The sequence below is a fragment of the Acanthochromis polyacanthus genome, chromosome 1 (assembly GCF_021347895.1).
Source record: "Acanthochromis polyacanthus isolate Apoly-LR-REF ecotype Palm Island chromosome 1, KAUST_Apoly_ChrSc, whole genome shotgun sequence".
NCBI classification, from domain to species: domain Eukaryota; kingdom Metazoa; phylum Chordata; class Actinopteri; family Pomacentridae; genus Acanthochromis; species Acanthochromis polyacanthus.
In genome coordinates this window covers 66,728,900-66,754,792 of record NC_067113.1, presented here as the reverse complement: position 1 = coordinate 66,754,792, position 25,893 = coordinate 66,728,900, and the positions used below count along the sequence as shown (strand labels likewise).

At 44.0% G+C, this 25,893-nt stretch overlaps 1 protein-coding gene across 4 annotated transcripts in view; it reads right to left on the bottom strand.

Annotated features, from left to right (window-relative positions):
- The window catches only part of sbf1 (SET binding factor 1), an 84,298-nt gene that overhangs the window by 5,348 nt on the left and 53,057 nt on the right, over nt 1–25,893 (bottom strand). For 3 of the 4 annotated variants that reach the window (XM_022205257.2, XM_022205259.2, XM_022205260.2), the window contains 28 exons: nt 24,150–24,248; nt 23,799–24,006; nt 23,245–23,357; nt 22,835–22,984; nt 22,159–22,227; nt 21,153–21,314; nt 20,694–20,959; nt 17,767–17,939; nt 17,604–17,677; nt 13,837–14,029; nt 13,598–13,725; nt 12,904–13,079; nt 10,701–10,837; nt 9,517–9,724; nt 9,234–9,430; nt 8,729–8,866; nt 8,531–8,626; nt 8,190–8,264; nt 7,513–7,685; nt 6,474–6,650; nt 6,288–6,389; nt 6,010–6,195; nt 4,186–4,312; nt 3,980–4,110; nt 3,447–3,791; nt 1,818–2,023; nt 1,381–1,468; nt 1,127–1,258 (listed from right to left, as the gene is read on the bottom strand). In XM_022205257.2, coding sequence (XP_022060949.2) covers nt 1,127–1,258; nt 1,381–1,468; nt 1,818–2,023; nt 3,447–3,791; nt 3,980–4,110; nt 4,186–4,312; nt 6,010–6,195; nt 6,288–6,389; nt 6,474–6,650; nt 7,513–7,685; nt 8,190–8,264; nt 8,531–8,626; nt 8,729–8,866; nt 9,234–9,430; nt 9,517–9,724; nt 10,701–10,837; nt 12,904–13,079; nt 13,598–13,725; nt 13,837–14,029; nt 17,604–17,677; nt 17,767–17,939; nt 20,694–20,959; nt 21,153–21,314; nt 22,159–22,227; nt 22,835–22,984; nt 23,245–23,357; nt 23,799–24,006; nt 24,150–24,248 — 4,329 coding nt within the window. The remainder of the gene's footprint in view (nt 1–1,126; nt 1,259–1,380; nt 1,469–1,817; nt 2,024–3,446; nt 3,792–3,979; nt 4,111–4,185; nt 4,313–6,009; nt 6,196–6,287; nt 6,390–6,473; nt 6,651–7,512; nt 7,686–8,189; nt 8,265–8,530; nt 8,627–8,728; nt 8,867–9,233; nt 9,431–9,516; nt 9,725–10,700; nt 10,838–12,903; nt 13,080–13,597; nt 13,726–13,836; nt 14,030–17,603; nt 17,678–17,766; nt 17,940–20,693; nt 20,960–21,152; nt 21,315–22,158; nt 22,228–22,834; nt 22,985–23,244; nt 23,358–23,798; nt 24,007–24,149; nt 24,249–25,893) is intronic. The other variant, XM_022205258.2, reaches the window with a different exon arrangement.

Genomic DNA, 25,893 nt, shown 5'->3' with positions numbered 1-25,893 from the left:
TAAAAATCTATTTTTAAGTGAAAAACTGCTATTTTTCTTTTAGCATGTCTGGCTTATTTTAAGACACCTAAGTTTGACAATCCTGGTAAAATATAGCTTAACCCTTTAAGCTTCAGTCAATTCCAGCCGTTTTCAGTACAAAAAATCGCTAATATTCTATTTTTAAATAAAAAAAATTACGAAAAATACGGGGAATATTGGATGCGCATCGGGAGGTGCATTTCCTTGAAAACGACCGATTCGGGGATTTTATACCGACTTCAGGACATGTTTTGGACAAAATAGTTTACTGGCTTGTGTCATCTGATGTAAAAGGTTGGATTATGGCCGTTTTTTGTGGAATCTTTTTTTTGTGTGTAATAATAAACCCGGAAATGTGAGTCGCGCTGTGTGCGTTGAAGCCGTGTATAGAGAACGGATGGATGAATATTTGTTTTTGTCGGACAAATGTGTTTTTCTCACCCGCTGTGGTAATCACATCTGAAAGTGGTTTATACCGGCGGATTCATGAGAATCTAAGCTTTCCATCGGTGTATAGTGTTTGTATAATCGCGTTTGCACCCGTCGGACATTCTTGAAATTCCTATGCAAATTAGTAGGTGTGCCGCCGGCGGTACACTGAAGCTTAAAGGGTTAAAATAAGTTTTCCCAGCTAATTTTAAGATCTCAATATGCTAAATATATCTTATTTCAAGAAATCTCACCAAGCCATTTTTCACTTGTTCCACTGACAGATTTTTTCACTTATTTCACGGTAAAAGTTCCTTGAAATGAGCTTTTTTTTCTTGTTATGAGAGGGGCATTTTTTCCAGTGCAGTGTGAGACATGAGAGAAGATCTGCCTGGTTAGGATATCATTTCTGATTCACTTAAAGCAGTTCACATTTTTTTGTAGTGTTTTTGAAATTTTCTTTACATGGAGATTAAATTTAAGTTTATTTTATTTAAATGTAAATTTAATCCAACTCCAGGATCCTTGAATTCTGTCACTGAACTGATTTCTTTAAAATGCTGCTGGTTTGATTTCCTAACTGACAAACACATGTGCTGATGTTTTTACAGTATCTCTGTATGATTGTGTGCTGCTTTCAGGGTTCAGCTGGACTTTGTCGTGCTGATGAACTCACATCAAAGAAGGCTTTCTCCTCGATGTTTTTGGGTGCTCCCATGGCAGGCGTCCCTGCTGTGACAGACTCCACATCGGCCAGCTCGATCACTCCTTTACACTCCTTGTCCTGTCTGGTCTCGTAGTATCTCAGCTGAGGACAGAGACATGTTGTTGGAGACACAGGTCCACACAAAGTCTGAACCTACCAAAGAATCTGCTAGGAATAGTTTAAGCCAAGAGAGATGTTTCACTTTAAAACACACCACCTCTTACCTGATGCTTGGTCTTATCCAACACAAACCACCGTGGTTTCCATGGTTTCAACAACGCCCCTTTCTTGAACAAAATGCCTTCAAAACTCCTGGTGAGAGAAGGACAGAACTCAGCAAACACTATCTGAGCTATGAGACAGCATTTTCTGAACATGTGGCCCTACAGTCTGACTGATAATCTTAAACATCACATAATCTTTAAACATCTGTCAATCTATGGCAAACTAGTGCTGCTGTTTTGGTGTATCCACTGTAAACAAATATGTCTGCTGTCTCTGCTCTCTCAGCTCTGCAGCTTCAGTCACAGATGGTCAGCAGCTCTGGGAGTCCTGTGGTGTCTGTCTCAAGGACACTACAGCAGGGTGGGTTGTTAAAAACATCACAAATTCCCACAGAGACAGAGCCCTCCTGTGGGTTCCCATGGAGGCGGGTACAGACCTGTTCTCGCTCTCGGTGCTCTGGAACTGGCTATAGAGCGTGCTGGTGCTCGGCCGGCCTGCGACAGGCGTGGAAGTGGCGCTGGCCTCGCAGTCCAGAGCCAGGTTGATGGAGGAGCCCACACCGCTCTCCTGCAAGTAGACGCCTTGAGAACGCCGCTGATGGCTCAGGTTGGACGACATCAGGAGGGAGCTGGAGAACGACGGCTGTGGACAGACAGGAAATGATCAGATCAGACAGGAACAGCAGTGTCAGTGACTGGTGACATCATGTCCACTGTGGATGCTGCTGCTGACCTTCCTCCAGGCCACTGCTTCCACCAGTCTACTCTGCATCAGCCTCACTATACTTGATATGCTCTTCTACACACTGTTTGCATCTTACTACCATCTATATATGTGGCATATTTAATGCCAGAGCCGTACACCATAGCAGTAAACTATGGATCAGTTTACATGTTAGCTTCCAGTTTGTATGTTTCATCTGTGTTACTCTGATCATGCATGTTATGTTTCCTTGTCCTACATCCCTCTCCCTCTCTACCTCTTCTGTCCTTCTCAACTCACTGGCCAGCATCAGATGGGTCCCCCCACATAAAGAGCCGAGTTCTGCTCAAGCTTTCTTCCCATTAAAAGGGTGTTTTTTTTTTGCCACTGTCACCTTAGAGCTGCTCTGGGGGTTCATATGGGTTCTGCAAAGCGTCTTGAGACAATTTGACTGCAATTGGCGCTATATAAACAAAACTTACATGAATTGAACTGGGTGGTGAAATCAGTCTCAACTTTAAGAACTGATCTACAGTCAGCTGTATTACCTTGTAACAACACTTCCCGTCAGACCCCAGACTCACTGACATACAGTGGTCATATCAACTAAGTTATGTGCCATAATGAGCACAATTAACATCAATCTAGAACCTCTACAACCTCATGGTTTTCTCTCACTATTCTACACATCAATGCTAGAGAGACAGTTCACTATGCTGACTGGATCCTCCAAAAACCTGCCCCTCTGTAACTGTGTGTGAGCCATGCTGCATTTATATTATTAATCAGTTTTAGCTTTGACGTGGTAAATCTTCCTGACAGAACCACACAGCAAACATGATACGTTCAAGGAACGTTGGAGTTGAAAACCAGACAAATCTTTCTGTTTCTACAGTTTCTGGCTCAGTTTCTGGCTTTTTTTTTTTCAAACATAACAGGCCTTTCAAATCTTCCAGCAGGTTTTGAGGTTTAGAGTAGGAGCATAAAAAAGCTGCAGGATCTGGATATAAAATATACAAACAAAAAGTTTTTAACAATTTCCCCGCTTTGAGATTAATAAAGGTTTAATCTATCTATTATTTCCTCACCTGCATTCTACTTTTTCACCACAAGATGTCAGCAAAAATCCTTTCCTACAAATTCTGCTCCATCCTTCCTGACCTTATGATGGAAGTACGCTCAACATTAGTTATTTGATGTTGAAGAGTCACATAACTCCAGCTTTTTGAAATTAGCGAGTCCGTGTAACTGCCAGTATGAGGAGGGCTTGGACTGATATTCCTGAGTGCCTCATGTAACACAGCTGTAAACGTACTTCTATACAACATTAAGAGATGTTTTTGTTTGTGGAAATGAATCTCACCTTGCTCTCCAGTTTGGTCTCAGTTCTCTGCGTGGTCTTGATTTTGTCCCACGTGTCTTTCCACTTCTCTGATGTCTGTCCGAGCTCAGCTTCCAGACTCTGCAGGTCCTGCAGCAGCTTGGTGATGGCGTCGGGCACCACCTTACTCAGGCTGTCATAACACGGCCACACAATGCGCCGCTGTGACTTAGGGCCAGTGGTTTCAGGTTTATCAGCCATCTCCTCGGCCACTCGCTCCTGCCGGCCCCTCAGCTCCCAGTCGTATGAGGGCCCCTCTGACAGAGTCTCCTCCATGTAAAAGTCCCAGACCTTCAGGTTGGAGATGAAGGTGTACGGTCGCAGCACCTGGAACACAACAGCTCACTTTAAAGCCAGAGAACTTCATCCCTAGAACTATTTAAATCTATCAAAAAATAGACTTTATCTAGTCTTCCAGCTACTGCAGTCAGTCTGTGGTCAACATTTTGAGACCCAAAGTGTCTTATAACTCTGTCCTGATAGAATAGCTGCATGTCTCTGTGCTGAGCTCTCACCTCGTCGTCTTCAGGAGAGAACATGTAGTTGTAGAAAACAGGTGTTTTCTTGTTGAGTCTGTCGATGTAATCCCACACAGACTTGCACACCTGAGGACTCTTCCTCTCTCCTTTTTCCTCATACAGCACCCCTGCACACAGTGATCATCAGTAACATCAAACTCCAACATCTCCTGGTTGCTCACACACTGACAGCTTCTGCTTACCCAGCTCAATGCGCTCATAGTCTGAGTCGAGCAGGAATGTGCGGAAGCGGTTGGACACATAGTGGTAGGCCAAGAACTTCAGGTAGTACTGACTGAACTCAAACTCCATGGGGAACTGGAGGTGGATCTGAAGGTGGAGGGACAGAGAGAAACAGTAAAGAGCTGAACAGGAAAGAATTTGAAATGTTGATACTTCCTTAGCAAAGTCACTCTTTGTAACTAGAAAAGCACTCAGAGAACGCAGCACTCCTCCAAGGCTGCTCATTCCCCAATATGTAAGAAATGCAGAATTTGTTTATTAGTTATTGATGATCAGAAATCACAGCAACATAGAATGTGTCCATTTAATATAGATGTACCCACAAACATCAGGCATATGGGTTCTGTAAAGCGTCTTGAGACGATTTGACTGTAATTGACGCTATATAAATAAAATTGAATTGAATTGAAACAAAGGCATGTGTTAGGCATGTGTATATTATGTAAAGATACCAAATCATGTGACCTAAATATGTAGCAGGCGGGGAATTGATGGGACTAAGAAACACCCCCACAATTTAATCAGTTGTTCCTTGGATCATTTCTGATGGATAAGTCCTGATAAGTCTTCAGCGGTGGATTTGTAGTAGGATCTGAATCATGTGATCATCAGCAGGCAGCTGATATAGTGTTCACTTGTTGTCATGGTTACAGTGACGCTGTGCTGCTATCTCTCAATGATACAGAAATCTTTAACAAATCCATGGATCCAGACTATAAACTGCATCACTGCCAAAATCTAATCACTTGGTCCTTGTGTCATTTCTGACCTTCCCTGAAAATTTCATCTAAATCTGTTTGTCTGTTTTTGAGAAATGTTGCTGACAGACAGACAGACAAGCCAACGCTGATCGTCACATAACTCGCTACGTTCCTTGGAGGAGTAGTAAATGCAGTGTATAACATTGGCTGTTGGTGTCATATCTCACAAGCTGAGAATTTACTGCTTGTTGAGGGCAACGTGGTGTTTCTGATGCAAGCAGAAAGGCAATTTAGAGAGTGGAAGTGTGACTCAGGTGAGTTTTCTCCAGCTACAATTTGGCCATGAGCCCTGAACACCTCCATATGCACACTATTGTCAATGTTCCATAAACGCCTCGCACACTTCAGTGGATGCTACCAGACAGCTGTGCACAGAGAAGCCTCTAGTCTCCACTCAGTTACTGCAGCACAGCAACTCTGACAGATGTGAGACCAAAGGTTGGTTAAAAAAATGAATTAAGGTGTTCTAATGTCAAATTAACCTCAGCTGACATTGTATCCACCTGGACAGGCTGCCCAAAGACACACAGACAGACCTGCTGAACATCAGGTACATCAGTGGAACCAGTGGAAATGTTTAGTTGCACTTCACAGAGCTTTGGTCACACTCTAGAGCCCTGTATATTAGAGCTGGCACAATAACATTTTTTTACTGCAAGATTGTTGTGGTAAAAAGAAATCACACTACTGATTTTACTGCAGTACTAACCACAATTTGGATGTGGGAGCACTCAAATTAGCAGAGACTTGACTGGAGGGATACCTTAAGCAGCAGCCGTCTGCATCAAACTCATGTTGTATTTCTTCTATAGGACTTTAAATATGACTTAAAGCACATTTCAAGATTGTATTTTACATCCATAACAAGAGTGTATTTTGGGTTGGAAACTTTTCCAGAATGCAGGTGACTAACAGTTCAGACTTTAACATGAGGATCAACAGCAGCACAATACTACAGTTCACAATATTAGGAAGGTGTAATAGAAAATGAAATGAAGACTGCATACAGTGGGGCAGTCCTACCTGATGTACACAGTCCAGGAACTGCAGGAAGACGGGGGTGAAACCGCTGCTCTGGCTGCCCAGAGTCTGGGCTCCCCGGTGACTGAACCTGTGACCAAACGACAGCCACTCCTTCTCCACCAGCAGCCGGAAACCGTCAAAGGTTCTGTAGTAGGGATCAGACAGCAGCTGCACCAGGGACACCACCTGCACACACAAAGCAGCACCCTCACTACAGATTCATAGCTCACACCAGCAACATGAACTGCTACAGCTGATGTGTCCGGTCCTAGTCGTACCTGTGTAGTGACGTCCCAGCCGTCCTCCAGACTGACCATGACTGACGAGCCCGTATCCAGAAGCTCCACCACCAGGACGGACACCTGCAGCACCCTGTGCAGCTGGATGAGTACGCAGAGAGTCAAAACACAAATCACAGCTGAGCGCATACACTGTCACACAAACACACACGATGGTGCACTGACCAACGCCATCCACTCAGAGTCCTCCAGGCAGCGCAGGAAGCTCATGTTGGGGTCAGAGGTGGAAGAGCTCGGCACGCAGGCCTTCATCAGCTTCTTGAAGCTGTTCTTCACCTGCCGAACGTCACACACTTCAATGGGGACCACCTCCCACTGCTGGAACGAGTCCTGTTTGCCTCCCTGACAACAAAAACATCACACTTCAGATCACTCCGTGTCAAACAGATGTGCTGTCAAAAGTCAAACATTTTATGCTTCTGTTCCTGATCAGTTGTCTATTTTTTATTAAATGTCCCATACTGTTCTCCTTTTCAGGAACTTAATTACTAAAATTAATTCAAAGCCCACATGTCCCTACTACCTGTCCTTCTGTTTTTCACCTCAGCTGTAATACTCTAAAGATGGTTCATTTCTTTTTGATTGTATAAACCCTGGATGTAGGGCTGTTCTGATGGGACTATTTTGTTGTGAAAACTAAAGAGCGCCTGCTGTTCCTGACCCTCAGGGAGTTCTTGCTGTCTATGAATGTGGCTGACAGATGGAGCTGTCAGTCACAATGTGAACTGGTAACTTCAGTGTCACACAGCACCTGGATCCAACTGTAACTCAACTGAGAAGCTAACTAGTTGTGGAGGGTCTTGAGCAATGGCAGAAGGAAACATTTTCATATCTGAACACCTTCTACTTCACACCTTCAAGTTTACAGCAGCCACAAACCACAACAAAAATGGATTTTCATGATATAGGACCTTTTATGTTGGTAACAGTGAACACATTTAAAATGTGAACTGAAACAGTTACTTTGCATCATATTAATGAAACAAGTTGCAACACAGCTTCCTGTTGACAGCAGAGACTGAGACATGTTTGTTATATTTGTGACTAATGTGTGTGGTGGTTGATTTGAGTGAAAACATGTTAATTTTAATTTTGTGTTTCTGCAATGTCTTTTTCTTGTGAAAGATCTTGATCTCAGCAGGATTTCCTGATAAACAATGGTCAACTAACTAAGCATCAGATTCTGCAGCGAGTCCTTGGTCACCTTGAGCTGGGCCTTGTCCCCAATGATGTAGAGGTAGGCCTTCTGCTGGCGGAGGAACAGAGCCTCACTAGGCCCTCCGTTGGGTTGTGGAGACTCTTTTCCAGCCAGACGTGTCCCCACATCTGGGTTGTAGGCACTTAGACGCCCACTGCCTCGGATACTGCCCCATTTACCTGCAACACATGCTCACATAAGTAGGGTCTTCAAAGTGATCACGACATGAACACCGAATCAACAAACCTCATGGTGAAGTTCTTCTTGTATTAAATGGATATTAAGGAAACATTTCAGTTTACCACACAAGTTGTAATAAGCTGAAATCCTTGAATGTACAACATCCGCAGCTACTGACAGCCATGCTGGTAAACAAGGCAGGAATGACTGAAAAGTAGCCAGTCCAGTTTACTCATCTACCTGAAAAACTGCTACATTATGAAGAGAATGATTGTTGTTGACATTCAGCAGAGAGAAGAATCAAACAGCAAACAACAAACAGGACATCAGACAGTGGAGCTGCAGCAGCAGCATGCACATACTAATCAACACAAGCAGTAACAAACCATTAGTCTGCAGAGACACTACCAGGGAGGACACCAAACACACGGACGCTACTGGTAAAGAGATCTGATTGGTTAGACAGGAGTGGAGGCAGGGTGTGGGGGCGTGGCCTACTGTACCTCTAGGAGGGTTCCTGGCCTTGCCAGACACTTTGGGCTGAGAGAGGGAGATGACTTTCGCCCTTTGACCCAGAGCTGAGGTCAAATGACAGAAACGCCTGTTAACCAACAAAACTACAATGGAGGATGGTTTCACTCACACACACTCTCACATTCACACACACTGGTCTTAACATGTGCTACAAGGGATGGATTCACTGATTCACCATCCTCCTCCTGATCCAGTCCCAGTTTCAGTGACAAATTTTAGAACGGAAAACAGAATTCACTCATTTTGTTTTGAAACCAGGACTACAGCAGACGACCTAAAGCCAACAGCAGCAACACACACTGAACCTCACCTCCTCTGCTGAAGGTTCCAGGAACGTCATCCTTGGAGCCCATCACCTGCTTCATCAGAGCTCCGATCTTGGGCTGCCTCAGCTTATCTGAAAAGTCTGTGGGCAGAAGAAAACATTAGCAGTGCCAACCCACAGTCCCACAGATCAGTGACACTCCTCTGACTATAAGATGCTGTCAGGCTGTGTTGGTCCACCCACCAGAGTTGTTCATCTGTATGGAGGTGAAGCCGCTCAGTGTGTTCCTGCCGCTGCTCTCACTGTAAGAAGGCATAGAGCTGATGATGGCCTGCATGTACTTCTCCTGCTCCAGACTGGTGGAATCTGCCTGGGAGGGCACTGCACAGAGGAGAAAACACATCAAAACTTTGTTTCAGCAAACAAACCAATTTTCTTTCCTTCCAAATCTTTTAAAGTTACTGGAGCAGAGTAACAGCAGAGAATGACTGCAGTTCTTGACTCACTCTATATGTTTGAACAAAAATGACCCTTAATTGCCCAAATATTTGTTCTGTTATTTTAAGACCTTGCAAAGCTACAGCAAAAGTCTGCTATCAGGACCTCTGACCTTACTTCCCTAGCGGACTCTGGGTGAAGAGTCTTGGAAATGAAAAATGTAGAACTGGCGAGAAACTGATCAGATGTGTACGAACATGTACATTCCCTCTCCTACAGTTTTAAACCTTACATAAGTCATTATTTGTACCTGCAGTAGAAGCGTTGGGGGACTTGAAGAAGCCCACCACCCCTTTAGCATGGAGGCCTGCTGAGCGCAGCAGGACAGCCTTGGTCCGTGAATTCCTCCAGCACACCACAGGGAAGCGGTTTTGTCGGTAGCAGCGGGAGATTCTCTGGATGGTGGTGTCTGGGATGCTCTGAGGGACGATGAGGAGGCCAGGGTAGCTGTGACACACAGACAGAATTAGGAACTCTGTACTGCATATATGGCTCTGACTCAGTCCTCATGCTCTCTTTCAGTGGTCTCTTACCTCCTGCAGACGGTGTACATGCGGTTAACAGTGGAAATCCTGAAAGGCTCGTTCTTAGAACGTGTCAGGCTGTTACTGAGCGTGCCCAGACCCAAACGCTGGTAGTCACGACAACAGGCCCGCTCCACAACGTTGCTCATGGTCTGCCTGTCTGATGAGCGGATGGTGGAGGAGAGGGTGAGGGTGCTCTGTTCCACCTCCTCTGACACTGTGGAGACACACAACAGTGTTTTCATGTTTTATGGGTTTTTGAAATTCAACATTTCTAACTTTCAGTGCTCTGAAAACATGAAAAACACAAAATAAGGTAAAACTCCCTGAGAAAACGTGATAAAACTTTAAGTTAAAGTTGAAATAGCAGTCTAAACAGAGTTAGTCTTAAGTTTAAGCACTTCAATGAAGTGAGCACATTAACCATGAGAACTTCAAAACCCACTGAAAATGATACGATTTATTAGCAAGAAACTGTAAAAATAGACAAAACTGTCAGATGTTCAACTTTCCAATGGCCCTTGAACTACTCAAAATTGAAGTGCTGATCTACTGAAATACTTCACCAAATCTCAGCTAAATATTTGTGTCTTTCATCAAAATGACCTTCTTTTACACTTCACATTTAAAAAAAACACCAAAAACAAACCGTATGCACCAATTTCTGCAAAAAATAAAATAAGAAGTTATTCTCTACTTGGTGAAATCGTTGAACTGAGCTACTTAGAGGAACTGCAGGTTGTGTTTACACAGAGCAGAAAGGAGGAGAATAAGAAAACAATTCATGAAGGACAAGTAAAACGTGTAATGTGTACTTAAACAGTTGTTTCTCCCAGTACTGGGAACACCTGTGGGCGATTGAAAAGATGTTGTACATCCTGATCAAAATTTAAAATTTTTTGAAAAATAAACATTCAAAGAAATTCAACTTTTGCTTTGTGTGTTTTCTAATTTTTGAGTTGTCACTGCTTTTAGTCATGGTTGTGCAGGACTTTGCAATGCAGTTAAAAACACGTCTACAAGGAGGAACATGTGACACGAGAAAAAACACCCAGCAAACAGTTAAATGAAGATGAGAAGTGTAATCCACTGACATCTGATGACTTCTTAGGTAATAAATACACAAAGGCCATGTCAGTTGAAGTGTCTGAGATGAAAACAGCTGAAGCGTCAGTTCATTTCCACCATGGTACCTGAGATTTCGTCCTCATCGAGCTCCGACTGGAAGCTGCTCCTGTTCTCCCAGGTAGGAGGAGAATACTTCTTCCTGGTCACATACTGCCGGCCAATGGTCCTCTTCGCAGTTTTCACCAGGTTTTTAGAAAGTGTCCTGGAAGAGACAATGAGGAGACAAAGACAAAGGGAACATTTTTAAACGACAGCACAGTGCTGATTCATCAGCATGTCCCATTCACAGCCACTTCCTGCTGCGTCTTTTAGTTCATAAATGTGCATTTCACTTTGCAGCAGCTCACAATGAGCTGATTGGACTCAGTGCTTGTCTCAGTGCATAATGGAGAGCACTGAATTGACTGGTGTGTTGCTGGTGGTTTAACATGTCACAGGGTCAGAGTCAGAATTAATATGTCTGAATAGACCATTTTTAGCACACACACAAGCACAGAGAGAGAGCCCAGATGGAAACAACAGAGCTGATAAAACAGCTGCCACATTTTCCACTCATGAATTATTCAACGACTTCTCTCACACTCCTTTCATTCTCCACAAAAGAACGAGAGGAAAAGTGTGTGTGGCCAGAGGGAGCTGAGAGTTGGTTACTGAGACTTTGAAATAGAGGAAGACAAATTAAAAAGGACACAGATACTATGATACACAGATACTGAGATAAAGGTAGAAGCTGAAAACCTGAAGTCACATTCTGACTGCAGCAGGGTAACCAACAGATTTACTACAAGCTAACATCATTTAGAAATCACGACAAACGTCACTTTGACTCCTATGATGATTAAAACTCAACAGAAAAAGGCAGAAAAAGATCCAAGCAAAGGTCTCCGAAGGCACCACATTTGTAAAGTTTTCCCTGAACGTTGCTGAGACTTCAAACCAATTCTCCTGCAGAATTAACAGCACAGTGGGACCACTAAGCACTGTAACATGACAGAAGCACAGGTGGAAACATGAATTACTTAACATGAAAGCTCCCGTCACTCCTGGAGGAAAACATTACTACCATCACACAAATCAAAGCAAACCAGGTTTGTTAACAGAACCGGCACTGACTCCAGCAGCCTGCGTTTGGTGCACTAGTTTCTGATTTAAAAAGGGCTGTAATGTATATTTTTACTGTCACTGTAAACATCTGGATGTTTTCTTTCTTCCTTCCTTCAATGGGCCTCTACAGCTTTTAGAGTGTCAGGTAATTCTTTGCTGTTTTGGTTACTGGCTCATTTGCTTTCTTGTCTAGAGTTTGATAAGAAAACTGAAACTGCTCTCATACATGTGCAGCTACCTTTGCATAAAGACTGGAAGCAGGGGGGAAACTCTACGCCTGGCTCTGTCCATCATTTGCACATTTGCAATATGTAAGAGAGAGCTTTGAGAAACAAACAAAATGACTACAGCAAATAGCAATGCTACTGCAAGTGATACAGGAGAGGAAGGCTGCTAATCTCAAAGCTCAACACCTGAAATACACATCCCGGGGACGTGAGGTTAATCTTAACTGATAGAAAGGGATATAACATGGGATCCTGGAAGAAATGAAACCACATTAAAACTCAGAAATTGTTGAGTTGTGGTGTTCCATGCAATAGTTCTTTCAAGGTATGCTGTGAAGGTTTGTTTTATGTTAAAAGTGAAAGTCCTGTTTCTAACTTTGGTAGTTTACAAGACAACCATCCACATTTATCAAACAGCAGCTGAACAGTTTTTTGGTCCTTCTGCTACCTTGTTTGCTGCAGTAGTCGGTTCTGTTTCCACACTCACAATAAACTGCATAGCAGTTAACATCAAAGTAATGTGGTTCATGTTTATACCAACTCGGCTGCACAATGTTCTGTAACTACATGTGACCCTTACCCTTTGTTTAGACAAAACCTGATGAAATATGGGGAGAAAATTCCAGAGCTCTCGGTGCGAATGAATGACTGATACTCAGGGTAAAGATGAGTGCAGCAGCTATAGGAGCAGTAAATCCAGCTGATGTTACAGGTGTGGAACTTTGTCACTTGATGACTTACTGTGGAGGTAATGGATTCTCTGTGCTTGATCCACAGGAGGTGAGGGGGTCAGTGGCTATGAGAGATTTAGCAGCCTGTCACAGTGCTTGCTTTGCTGATGGAGGTAAACTAGACATTTTTCTTGCCTCTTTAGTTTCTCTTGAATAAAAAAGTGTTTGTGCATTGTGTATTTCATTCTACACTGATGGCTCCTTACTTGAGCGACTGGTTCTTGTCCTTGTTCTTGTGCTCCACCACCATCTTGCCACACTGACCCACTGTAAAGGCGAAGGTGCCCTGGACATGCTGAGGATAACGCAGCTTGTGAACATGCTTCCTGAAAACCTCAGCCAGGTCTGATGCAACCTCCTCATCAAATGCGATCTTCATTAGCTGCAGACAGAGAGGCACAATTACATTCCGTTATTCCACAGTTACATTTCACTGAGAACCTATGGGTTCCAGTACGGGAACCTGGGTCAGGCACAACATGGAGTGGCCATTTACAGGTACGGTCCTCTTACTGACCCTCTCTGTTATTCTGTTTCCTTTGTGGTATACGATCTCACAATATAAACCCTAAAGTTAAAACAAGAACACATTTTTACTTTGATATTGAAGATGTTGATGTTTAAGAGGTGAAAACGGCCGCTTAGCAAAGGCAGAGAATCAGTGCTAGTGTTCCTCTCTGAGTTTAACCAACCAGCATTTGTCTTATTGTGGCTTAACCATAACAAGACAACACAACAGGTTTTCAAGGCTGCTCAAAAGTATCTACATTCCAGAAGATACTTTTTTCTGTACTGGAAAAGGTTGTACAAGGCACACAAAGATTGGATCTGCCCTAAAAAAGAAAACAAGTTCATGCCATGGAAAGCAACCCTATTTGTGTGATATATAGAGAAGAGTACCTGGAAGGTGCAGGATCGTAGCTGGAGCCCCTCTTGGACAAACTGATCCATGGTTAATGTAACAGAGATCCTCTTCTCCTTGGTCAGAGAGGCGATGGGGAAGGAGCGAGTCACAACCTGCTCACCCACTGCACCAGGAAAACACACAGACATTGATGAGGTTACCAGAAAAAACAAAGTAGCATAAAGCCCTAACCTCACCGGCTTAGGGTGTGTGTAGTTTGAGTGTCTTCTCTCACCCAGCGGGTCGGTAGGCGTGCCCTTGAAAATGAGGCGGTAGGTAGTGAGAAAGATGGCGCCCTCGGCGGGTAGTAGAGGTGGACCTCCCATCAGCCCTGTGGCCTCCTCACGACCATCAGGGATGAGATGGACTCGCATGCCGTCCATCACCAGCTCCTCACCAGGCAACAAAGTCGGCCTCAGCAGCTTGGGCTGCACAGACACAGAAACACAGAGCAGCAGGATTAATTATGCAACATCAAACGGAGGTTTACACTCATTTATTAGATTGCATCCAGTCTGTGCCTTTTTCTTTACTTCACAGTTTGACACTTCATTGTTTTTTTCTTCTTCTTTGAGTCTGTAAAATTGTTCAAATACACAACCTTAAAAGGTAGACTTGGTACTTAATTCAGGGTTCATTTGTGAACATGAAACAACTCCTCCAAAGTGCCTGATATTCCAGTAGGAACTCTAGTCAGTCATTCTGGGTCCAAAATTAAAAAAGGCTAGAGAGGGAGAACACTAAAATCATCATCATGCTGTTGTAAACAATAGCTGTAACAACGTTTACCTACCTACATCTACCACAAACAATAATCTAAATGAACACAGTCCTGCTGCTGTGAAGTGACAACAGTCATATGCAGTAAAACAATCACTCCACCCATCAGAATGTCATGCTTTCACAACCATGCTGATGTTACTGATGGGGTGCCCTGCACCGGCTGGGGAGATGGACACAGGAGAACAGTAGAGGCTAATGTTGAAATAACTGTATTATTATTGTTGCAAAACACACACGACAATCAAGCTGAAATTAGGGATGCACATGGTTAACCGTTTAACCGTTAACCGATAACAGGCACTTTGACCGATTAATACTATAGGTTAATTTTGTTTTTTAGCTACGTAAGTCGATCAACTCATGGGGGCGTGTCGACAGGTGCAACACATGTCATCACGTGCTTTCCACCACAGCCCACTTTACAGCAAAGATGAAGAGAGCAAAAAGAAGTTCTGTGTGGGACAATTTCGACTGGAAAGGGGAGGAGGTCATTTGCAAATTATGCGGTACAGCACTGAAATACTCCAGCAGTACGAGTACAATGCAGTACCACTTAAGAAACAAGCATCCAGGATAAGACAATGGAGGACCATCGGAGCTAACTTTGCCCTCCATGATGGCCGGGAGAAAGTGTGACGTGCGGTGGTCTGAGAAGATAACAGAAAAAATCTGTTCAATGGTCAGTGGTGAAGGGTTCCAGGAGCTAATGGGCTATATCGAGCCTAATTACCAAATTCCATCAAGACCGACCATTACCCGACGATTAGAGGCTCGTTTTGAGGAGAGGAAAAAATAACTGAAAACGTGACTTGCAAGTACTAAGTTCGTGGCTGTTACAACAGACTGCTGTACAGCGCTCACAACAGAGAGCTATGTGACAATTACATGTCACTGTATCGATGAGTACTGGAAAGTTAGTTCTGCTGTCCTGTTAACACAGAGCATGCCAGGTAGACACACAGCTGATAATCTCACAGCTAAACTGGTTGATGCAGTGGAGACGTGGGGACTTAGTGGGAAAGTGTCCGCATGCGTCCACGACAATGCACGCAACATCTTGGCAGCCAACTCTCCCGGACGGGTCAGCTGGGACTCGATCCCCTGTTTTGCACATACACTGCAGCTGGTGGTAAATGACGGATTTAACGTGTTTGTGCATCGTGTTATTGTTGCAGCGGGGCGGCTTGTCAGGCACTTCAACCACAGCACACCTGCATGCAAGGCACTGGAGGCCAAACAGGACCAAATGCAACTTCCAAAGCACCAGCTTATCCAGTCATGTAAAACGAGATGGAACTAATCTATTATTAAAATCTCCTGAAACTGTAAATATCATAATATGCCTACGCGTCTTAATGTAACTCGGGCTAGTCTGAAATATGTCAGATTGATGTCTGAATCTCAGGGATCACTGACTGTAAGCAGAAATATAGTGTCAGTGACCTGTCACAGCAGCCAGCTGGAGCGGAGCTCTCCACAGAGCCCGTGCGTCTTCATGCACGCTGGCATCATATGCAACATTAATATTACAGATATCAATGACGGCGCTGCAGATGACACCTTAAGTCACTGATTAATTCCAGTTGCCTTCGTGTTGTACAGTAGGGGAGGGTGTGTATCTTTGTGCGCATTTATGCATGTGGCACAAAACCGGCGTTACATTGAATATTATTTTTATCTCCAGACACGCTGCGGGTCGTCCAGATTTACAGTGAAATGGTTCGGTATGAAGCCGCATCATCCAGATAAACATTAAGCTCCATCAGAACTGTTTAAAAATTGGATTTCAGAAGCTAAAACTTTATTTTGGAAATTAATCAGAACACACAATTAAAGAAATCACCAGCGCGCTCGCTCTCCACATAATTTAAAAAGCAATAGAAGACGATTGAAGCCTACAGTACTGTTAATTATATCTAAATCGTGTAGCTTTTTTTACATTTTAGATGAGTATTTGCTGTCATTGTAAATCTGCAGTTAAGCACCGGACAGCGCCGAGTCATTGACTCACTTGGAGTAACGCACATTTCCTTACATTGAAAGCCTTGTCGGAATGGTGGGACGTTTGCGTGTCGGAATAGTGGTATTTCGGAATGGTGATATGTCTAAATGGTGGTATGTCGGAATGTCGGAGTGGCAACATGTAACCACTCAACAGGGCATTTAAATCTTATCGGTTAACAGTTATTAATCGGTTAAAGGGCGTCGGTTATCGGTCATAAAAATTTTTTTTAAATGTGCATCCCTAGCTGAAATGGTGGGATCTTGGCAGAGATGAACAAGAAAAATATACAGAAAGAACCACATAATAATATTGTGTTTACATAATGTGATGTTCAGTTCATATTTCTTCGAAAATACAGGGACTTCAGTGTTTTGTGGAGTCCCTGAGTGCAAAGTTTAATTTCTACAACTGTCATTTTTTCAGTGTGTGGATGCCTGAACTCTTCTAAAAATGAACATTGATGTGGCTTTGTCCTCTGGACTCTGACATCACTTCCGAAGGAACTTCACCTCTGATAGGAGGTGAATTACAACTTTGCTAACCTGTTTCATAATCTGTTGTGCAACACCTAATGCCACATATGACCGCATTTCTGCAGTGGTACAGCAGAACTGGAGCAGTTTCCTCTAAAGGCACTTCACTACTGGGACGTCAGCAGCTGGGAATTTTCTCTGCTCCACCCACAGTCACATTTCCACAAACTGAACTGGTCCTACTCAGGACTCCAACTTGCATGTTACAAAAAAATGCTGACAGGACGCTGGGAGAGCAGCGTTAGGGAGGAGATGAGGAGGATGCTTCTAACATGACTGTGTGGCCAAGCAGTTGCATGTTCTAGCCACAAGTCTTTACAGAAATGACAAAGCATGGAGCTCAGCATAGCCACCGTCCCTCTTTAACACACCGCACGCAGGACAATCAGCACCCTTCAGATTGAAGGCACTCTGCTCTGGAGGCGCTCAGGGAGCTACAGCAGCCAGGCCGAGCTCCACCAGCCTCAGAGACCAAACAGCACAACAACAAAAGAGCAATCACCCAGCATGCACTGCTCTGGCGTGCTGTGAGTCACACGGTTCTGTCTCAGGCAGACAGACATACCTGTTGTGACACTGTGAGCCTGAGCTGTAGGGATTGGTGGACAGGGGAGTGGGCGGGGCTGGCTGGGGGTCTGCATGGCCTTTATCCAGTGGGATGTAAAAATAGGAATTGGTTACCTTTTGGATCGGAGGCAATCTCTTACTCTCCCTGTGGACTGCGTCTAACGTCTCGATGTGCATCTGAACAATATCTGCAAAGAAACAAACACAGAGATGAGGGCAGAGGACAGAGAGGATGCATTGGATAGCAGTGCCTGTGAAACCTCTTAGGTCTTTGTACCTGGTATCATGGTGTGGAGAGCCTTAAGGTGGTCGTTGGTCACGCCGCTCTCATTACACACTTTATCTACAAAGCGGTTGATGAAGCGCACCACAGAGTTGGCCACATCTGAGCTCTCAGCATCTTCAAAGCCACTCTCTGTGTCGTAGCTCTCTGCCATGCTGCCTGCAATACTGCAAGACAAAAATACATTCTTTAAACATTTATGTTTCTAAATTTGTAAAACAGTCAACCTTAGACATCTCCTACAATACAAAACAAAACAGAGTCTGAGATTCGCATCTCTGTACTTTTACAACAATGCTAGGATATCAATATTATTGCATTTGGGCATGAATTCCTGCTTGTTTTTAGCTATAGAAAAATGTAGGGCTGCAGCTAACGAAGCCTCGAGTAATTGTCAGAGCATGAAACGGCATCAAAAGCGGAAGTGAGTGCGCAATGCAACAGAAATCACCATCCGACTGGAGCGCGGAACACCGACGGACGTCGGTGCATATATTATGTATGCATGATGCAGCGCGGATGTCCGCGTTTCGATACAGCTGTACAGTAAACGTTGACATTCGTGTTTACGATAGATCACGGATGTCCGCGCTGCATCGTGCATACATAATACATGCACAATGCAGCACCGATGTCTGTCCGTGTTCCGCACTCCGGTCGGATGGTGATTTCTGTTGCATTGTGCGCTCACTTCCGCTTTTGATGCAGTTTCATGCTCAGACGATTACTCGAGGCTTCGTTAGCTCAGGGTCTCTGCAGGTTTCAACAAGCAAAATTTAAGACTTTTAAAGACTTTTTTAAGACCATAATGAATACAATTTAAGACCCATTTCACATTGATACTGGCAAAAAAGTACAAAAGACTTGAAGGAAAACTGGAGGCCCGGAATTTATTCACAGCTCTTTCACACTCAAATACAAAACACTTAACCCAACAAAAAAAACAGAAACCTCTCTGTTGTGAACCAAGATTTGTTAAGAAGTCAGAGTCAAAAAATATTGGTAAACTCTACAGCCAACAGTCATTGTGTGTGTGTGTGCCTGTGTATGCACACAAGAACTATCTGAGCTCTTGTCCCGTGGCTGCAATCTCCTCCACAATATTCTTGAGCTCTGCTAATTTTTCCTTGTAGCTCCTCCTCAGAGCATTTGATTTTGTGATGAGCTGGGCCATCTGAGTGCCCACCTTGCCCTCCGCCTCGTCTGCAAGCCTGTCTGCATTTCTGGCCAGACTTTCAGAAACCTCTTGGACAGTTTTTCTTTTCTTTTTTAGTTCTTCCAGGTGATCCTCTAAAGCCTTTCTCTTCTTTCCCTGTTCATCAGACACCTTCTTCCTTCTCTCTTGATCAAGGTAGACACGGTACTTGGACCTGGCTGATGCCGCAGAAGTCAAGAGCTCTTTCGTGATGGGAATCTTGGTCACCCTGCCATGTTGAGTGACATAATCACACACAAGCCTGTGCGCAACAACAGTGTCCTCCTGCATGTTACACATTTCAACTTCCTTGTTTACAGAAAAACCTCTCTCCACTGTGGCCTGTCCATGGGACAAAATGAGCAGCTTCTGGCAAAAAGACCAAAGTTCAGGATAGGGCCTTCTAAGGAAACCACTAGGGCTGGCCCGAATAGTGGTTTCTGGGCTCCGAATATTCGTTCCGCCCCATAACGTCCGACGGCGGAGACGGCCCTGGGGGCCTGGGGGGGCCACGGCGGCGGCTGCTGCTGCTTGTGGGGGAGACGGCCCGAATATTCGGATCCATTCGTCTGGTCTCGGGTCCAAATTTTGCCTTCGTTTTGTCTTCAGTTAAACTGAAGAATTCCCAAACAGCGGAGTATTTCAGCATCTTCTCTTGTGTTTATGCAACGAAGTGAAGCGTGACCGCTGAGCATGCACAGCAATGCCTGGTGGTGTTCGATAAATTGTGACCGGGCAGTACAGGTAGCCTTCATTTAGTTCCGCTTTATAGTTAGGTTATAGCGTCCTCAAAAATCTAAACATTTCAAAGCGAGACTGAAGTTTATGCATGTTTTACATATAAGTAACATCAATAGATTTTTAAGACCTTTCAAATTCGTATTTAACCCTTTAAGCTTCAGTCAATTCCAGCCGTTTTCAGTACAAAAAAATCGCTAATATTCTATTTTTAAATAAAAAAAATTACGAAAAATACGGGGAATATTGGACGCGCATCGGGAGGTGCATTTCCTTGAAAACGACCGATTCGGGGATTTTATACCGACTTCAGGACATGTTTTGGATAAAATAGTTTACTGGCTTGTGTCATCTGATGTAAAAGGTTGGATTATGGCCGTTTTTTGTGGAATCTTTTTTTTGTGTGTAATAATAAACCCGGAAATGTGAGTCGCGCTGTGTGCTTTGAAGCCGTGTATAGAGAACGGATGGATGAATATTTGTTTTTGTCGGACAAATGTGTTTTTCTCACCCGCTGTGGTAATCGCATCTGAAAGTGGTTTATACCGGCGGATTCATGAGAATCTAAGCTTTCCATCGGTGTATAGTGTTTGTATAATCGCGTTTGCACCCGTCGGACATTCTTGAAATTCCTATGCAAATTAGTAGGTGTACCGCCGGCGGTACACTGAAGCTTAAAGGGTTAAGACCTTCTATAAGATTTTAGGAGAATTTTAGACATTTTAAGGCCTTAAATTCAAATTATTGGATTTAAGACTTTTTTAGACTTTTTAAGACCCCGCGGATACCCTGTAGCTGCAGCCCTAGAAAAATGTCAACAACATTTTACATTACTCTACATGTAATTGATTAAAAATCGCCTAAAATGTGACTAAAATATGTGACAGAAAGCAGGCTGTACTTTTTACAGATCCAGTAGAATATTTTGCTGTTTATCGTGTAAGTGTGACTCCTTCAAGTCCCTAAACATGCGGACAGCTATTCCTACCTGTTTGTGACGTAGCTGTTGCTGACGCTCTCCACATCTCCGAGACCAGAACTCCTCAGCAGGCGGTTCTTGCTGGTGTCCAGCGGCAGCAGCAGGTAGCTCATCCTGTTGGCGTAGTGGATGGCCTGGCTGAACACAGTGCTCTCCTCCTTCTGCACACGCTCTGTCTGCATTTCCTTGCTGAGCGTCGGCCACAGGCGGCTCTGCTCTGAGGCCAGCTCCAGGGCGCTGATTTCCCTTCCGTTGCCTGACCCGTCCTGCTGCTCCTGAGATCGAATCAGAGGAGGCTCATTAATGATGAATGGCTTTAAAACCAATGTGACACTGTGCTCAGCAGGCTAGGAGAATGACTCATTAGCCTACTTGCTGCAGTAGCACATTTCTCTCAGAAATTCACCAAGATTATTGTTCAATAACTTTTTGTTTCACCAGATAATACAGTGAGAGCAGTGTGCTTACAGAGTTGTTCTGCTGATCTCCATCTTCCGTCTCCAGGTACAGAGCCCTAATGTGGTTCTGGACATCGCTGTAGAACATCGCCTCCCAGAACTGCATGGTGGTCCACACCATGTGCTCTTGTACGCAGCTGTAGGCAAACTGAGTGATGCCTGCTCCCATTTTCTGTCAACGATGCAGACATTGTGGGATGTTTATGAAGGAGATGACCACTTTAAATGTCTTAAGATTCAGGACTGAGTGAAGCACATGCAAGGAGCCTAGTGAAAGAAACCCCTAGCCTAGCCGCGCTAGACAACCCACGGCAACGAATTTAATTCTCTGCCAGGGAGGGTCTAGTTGCCCTCCATAAGGCTCGAGGCTGGATTCTCCTAAAACTGGCCGGACCAATCACCATGAAGTGTAGAGTCAGAAGGCGGGCGTAACGAAGTGACGACAGAGGCGCGACGATTCTGACAGAAACAACCGGCGCACAATAAACAGTTATCTTTCCACTCGGCTTTGGCCACAGCCCTTAAAGATTTGAAGCTAAAATTCAACTTGAAAGATAAACAAAGGACGGCACTTAAGTGCTTCATTGAGAAGAAAGACGTATTTGGACTTATGCCGACGGGATATGGCAAATCCTTAATATACCAGTTGGCTCCGCGGCTCCGCTGGTTGGGAAGCTAATGGGACTTAGCTACAATCCGCCGGTGCTCTCGGAACTACGTCAGCCTATTCGTTGCGCTGATTGGTTGTATACCTACCCAATTACTGCAGAGGGATTTGATAGACAACCTTTTAGCCCACCTCCCTCCCCGTCGAGCTTCCCTAGACCCTTGTGCCGTCAGAAACATGGGTGTAGCATGGCTAGGCTAAGAAACCCCATCAAAAGCTCCCAACTCAAGTTTTTGTCACTCAGATTATAAAATCCCAAAAGAACACTGGATTTTGACAGGATTTGTGGGCTTGATAGCTGAATTTGTAAAATGTGGACTGACTTTGGTTATGCTGGTTCTATACTTACTCTGCAGAAGGCTGTGACCAGTGGAAGGAGGGCGGCTGCAATACCATGTTCATCCATATGAGAACAGTCCTGAACAAAAACACACAAGCCATCAAGGACATAGTTGCAAAGGAGAACGCAAGACTTGTATTAAAAACACAGAAAAATATCTCATAGTATCAGTAAAATTAATTTGTCCTACATATTTGTGTTTGCACAAATCATGCTAAGACACCATGATGCACATCTGTTCATCCTGTCCAAACTATTTTATATTTGTAAATAGAAAGCAGGCTGCTGTTGTGCAGGTTCAGCAGATTCCAAATGAAATTACAGAGGGCATCCTGTAATTAGCAACTTTATTAGACCAACAAAATGTAAAATATGAATGTCCTTTCCTGATTAAAAGAATATGCCAGTTGTCAGATTTCTTTCTTTTACGCATCAAATTGCAAAAGCATTGGATCCTACACTTCCCATGATGCAACTCAGTAGCATTTTTTTTGTTCAATACTTTCCACCTAATTAACCTCCATGTCTATAAAAGTGCCAAGTCTGTAGTTTACAAGAGAAGCTTTATGTTACAAATTTGTTATGAGACTTAATGACAGAATTATGTTTTCAGACTTCTGACTTTACAGAGTTCAACCCCTTTAATGGTTTTAGGTCTGACTTGTTACAGTGTGTGCAGGCTCACCTGTAAGGTGCAGTTCATCATGCGGACGATGTAGTCAAACTGTTGGTCATCCAGCACCGCTCGGTTCTGTAGGACGTGCTGATTGAGCTCCTGGGTCAAACAAACCCGGGCTGCCCGACCCTTCAATGCACGCAGTACGGCTGGCATTAACTAGACACAGACAACAAACAAAAAAACACATTCAAAACACAGCAACTCACAAATGCAGCACAAAAGTACAGGAAAACAGGAAGCAAGCTGCATTGTTGCAGCACAAGGCGCAAATAGTAACATTTATTGTCTAGATGATTGTGTTTCAAGGATTTGAAAATTGAATATTACAGTTTTTAGGACTTCTTTCTATTTGTAAAATAAGGAGCTCTCCAAAAGTGTCCAGTCAGCTTGGTCTGGTTGAGATGTATCTTTCCTACCTTCTTGGCCTCCAGCATTTTGTTCTCAAAGATGTACGTGATGCAGTTCCTAACCACCTCCAGCCTGCGTGCGCTGTTAGCCATCACGTTGCCATTTCTGTCCACAATATCCCCTGTAGAGACAGACGGTGTATCAGACACTCATTCATCACTGCAGCACTGAGCTCAACCCCATTAAACTCACACTGTGAGGCAGTCTGTCTGAGGTGGAAAGTTCATTCAGGAAGTGTGAGGTGCAAGTGAAGAGATGCTGAACTTGGTGTTAATGTTTTCAAACTTCACACCCACAGCGTTAAAATTAACAATTACCAAGTGTTTGCCGCTTTGTCTAACCACCGTTACAACCACATTCCTTTTCCAGCCTACATATCTTGATAGAATAGTTTGTGTTCCCAGACTCACAGACTTAGAAAGTGCTATGTTCCCTTTGTAAAACGTGTATTTACAGCCTTGCAGGTTTGGCTGATGTCATTGTCTGAACTTTTAAACTCCTAAGAACAGCACTAACAGCTGACTGTTACTTTCTGGAGCCCTCAGTTCCTCCCCCAGCTCACCCAGTGGAGGGCCTGATGGCACCATGCCCTTGACCTCTGCCTTAACTACAGGAGGAGCAGTCTTGAGCTTGGCAGCAGCGTGATCGATGAAGAGCTGCACCGCAACGTCGTCCAGCACCGGAAAGGCTGTCTGGTTCTGTGTGGAGGTCTGGCTGTTTTCTGATGGCCGCTGGACTTTGTGCATGGCCACAGCAGGGTAGGGGTTCTCCTGGAGGGAGGGATAGAAAGTGATGGAGAGAGAAAATTATAAGAAAGACGGAGGAAACAACAGCAGTAGTAGCAGAAGAATGAAGGCTAGGCAGAGAATATTCCTTGAGAAATTGTATTTTTTAAAATTCTTCTGAAACGTACGTTTTTGAAGAGCTGCTCTGCAAGCTCCTTGACATGGTTCATGACTTTGTGTGGACAGGCCTCCTCTTGTCGTATCCGCTCCACCTCGTTGGCTACCAGCTGAGGAAACAGGACAGTAAGGAAGTTTGTCAAATGTCAACATCTTTCTTCCATTTTTGAGCCATGTGTGCTTAGTCACCACAAGTTAACACTGATAATGGTCAAATAGCAACTGGTATTTTCATCTGAAATTAAAAAAATAAACATTACAACAAAACAGCTGCCTTAGGCTCCGTATATAAAATCTTAACCCACTTAGAAAATGAGGACCGAACCCAAAGTGTGACAGGGTGGCGAGGAGGAAGTTCCACTCCACCCTGTCAAAGGCCTTCTCAGCATCTAAGGAAATGGCCGCTACCGGAACATCTTTTGACTGCCCAAGCCACATTAAGTGCAGCAGTTTCCTTATGTTGTCTGAAGATGATCTGTTTTTCAGGAAGCCCACCTGATTGGGGTGTATGATGCCTAAGGCAGCTGTGATAACTAACAGGGTTATCTCACCATTTTTTAACCTCTCTAGAGGGACCCGTCAGGGTTGCTCTCTCAGCCCGCTGTTATTTATTATTTTTTTGGAAGGGTTAGCTATCAGTATCAGAACAAATGGAGGCAATAAGGGAGTTGAGTGCGGTGGTCAGGAACATAAATTACTGCTTTATGCAGATGACATTTTAGCAGTGGTAACAGACCCGCTTAATTCTCTACCCCACTTGATGGATACTATTAAGTCATATTCAAATCTCTCAGGTTATTCTATAAACTGGGACAAATCGGAGGCTATGCCAATATCTGCCCTGTGTTACTCATATATGGTCCAAAAATTTAATTTTCAGTGGATCCCTAAAGGTATGAAATATCTAGGGCAGGGGTCGGCAAGTAGATGTGGCTTCGGGCCAAAATGTTTGTAAACAATTGAATAGCGGGCCAACCTGCGGGGGGTGCGCTCCGATTCCGCGAGGGGGGGTGATACTGCGAGCAGCGGAGCTTCTACAGCTGATCGCTGCTGCTTGGGACACACGTCTCAATTCTGATCACAGATGTATTAAAAATGACTCCCGAGACACATGTTTTGCACACACTGTTGCTCAGTGAAATCTGGCTGGTACAACCGTGTCCGACCAAACGCGGAAATGCCCGGCAGCAGCTGACCACATGAGTTTCGTGTTGTGGTGACAGACTGTCTTGGTTCCGTGCCAAATCAAATTTTCAAAATCATCTGGCGGGCCAGATATTATTCCTGACGGGCCAGTTTTGGCCCGCGGGCCGCCAGTTGCCAACCACTGATCTAGGGATTAGATTGAGCCAGGATTTAGAAGAGCTGCCCTCATTGAACTTTAACCCAGTGTTACAAAAAATCCAGAAAAGTTTAGAAAAGTGGGAGAGGTTAAAACTTACACTCTGGGGAAAGGTTAACATTATAAAAATGATCATAGCCCCCCAACTTAATTATGTGCTTATGATGTTACCTATCACTACACCTCCTGTCATTTTTACAAGATATGAAGGTTTAATTAAACAGTTCTTATGGGGAGGTAGGAAGGTATGAATTAAGTTAAGTAAACTATGTGCTCCCAGAGAGAAAGGAGGTATGGGACTACCGGACCCATGATTATACTGTTTGTCATTTGAGATGGTCAGAATAGCTAAATACTGGAAACAGGATGGAAAAGTGGTAGATTGGATGACTATTGAGACTGAATTATCTTTG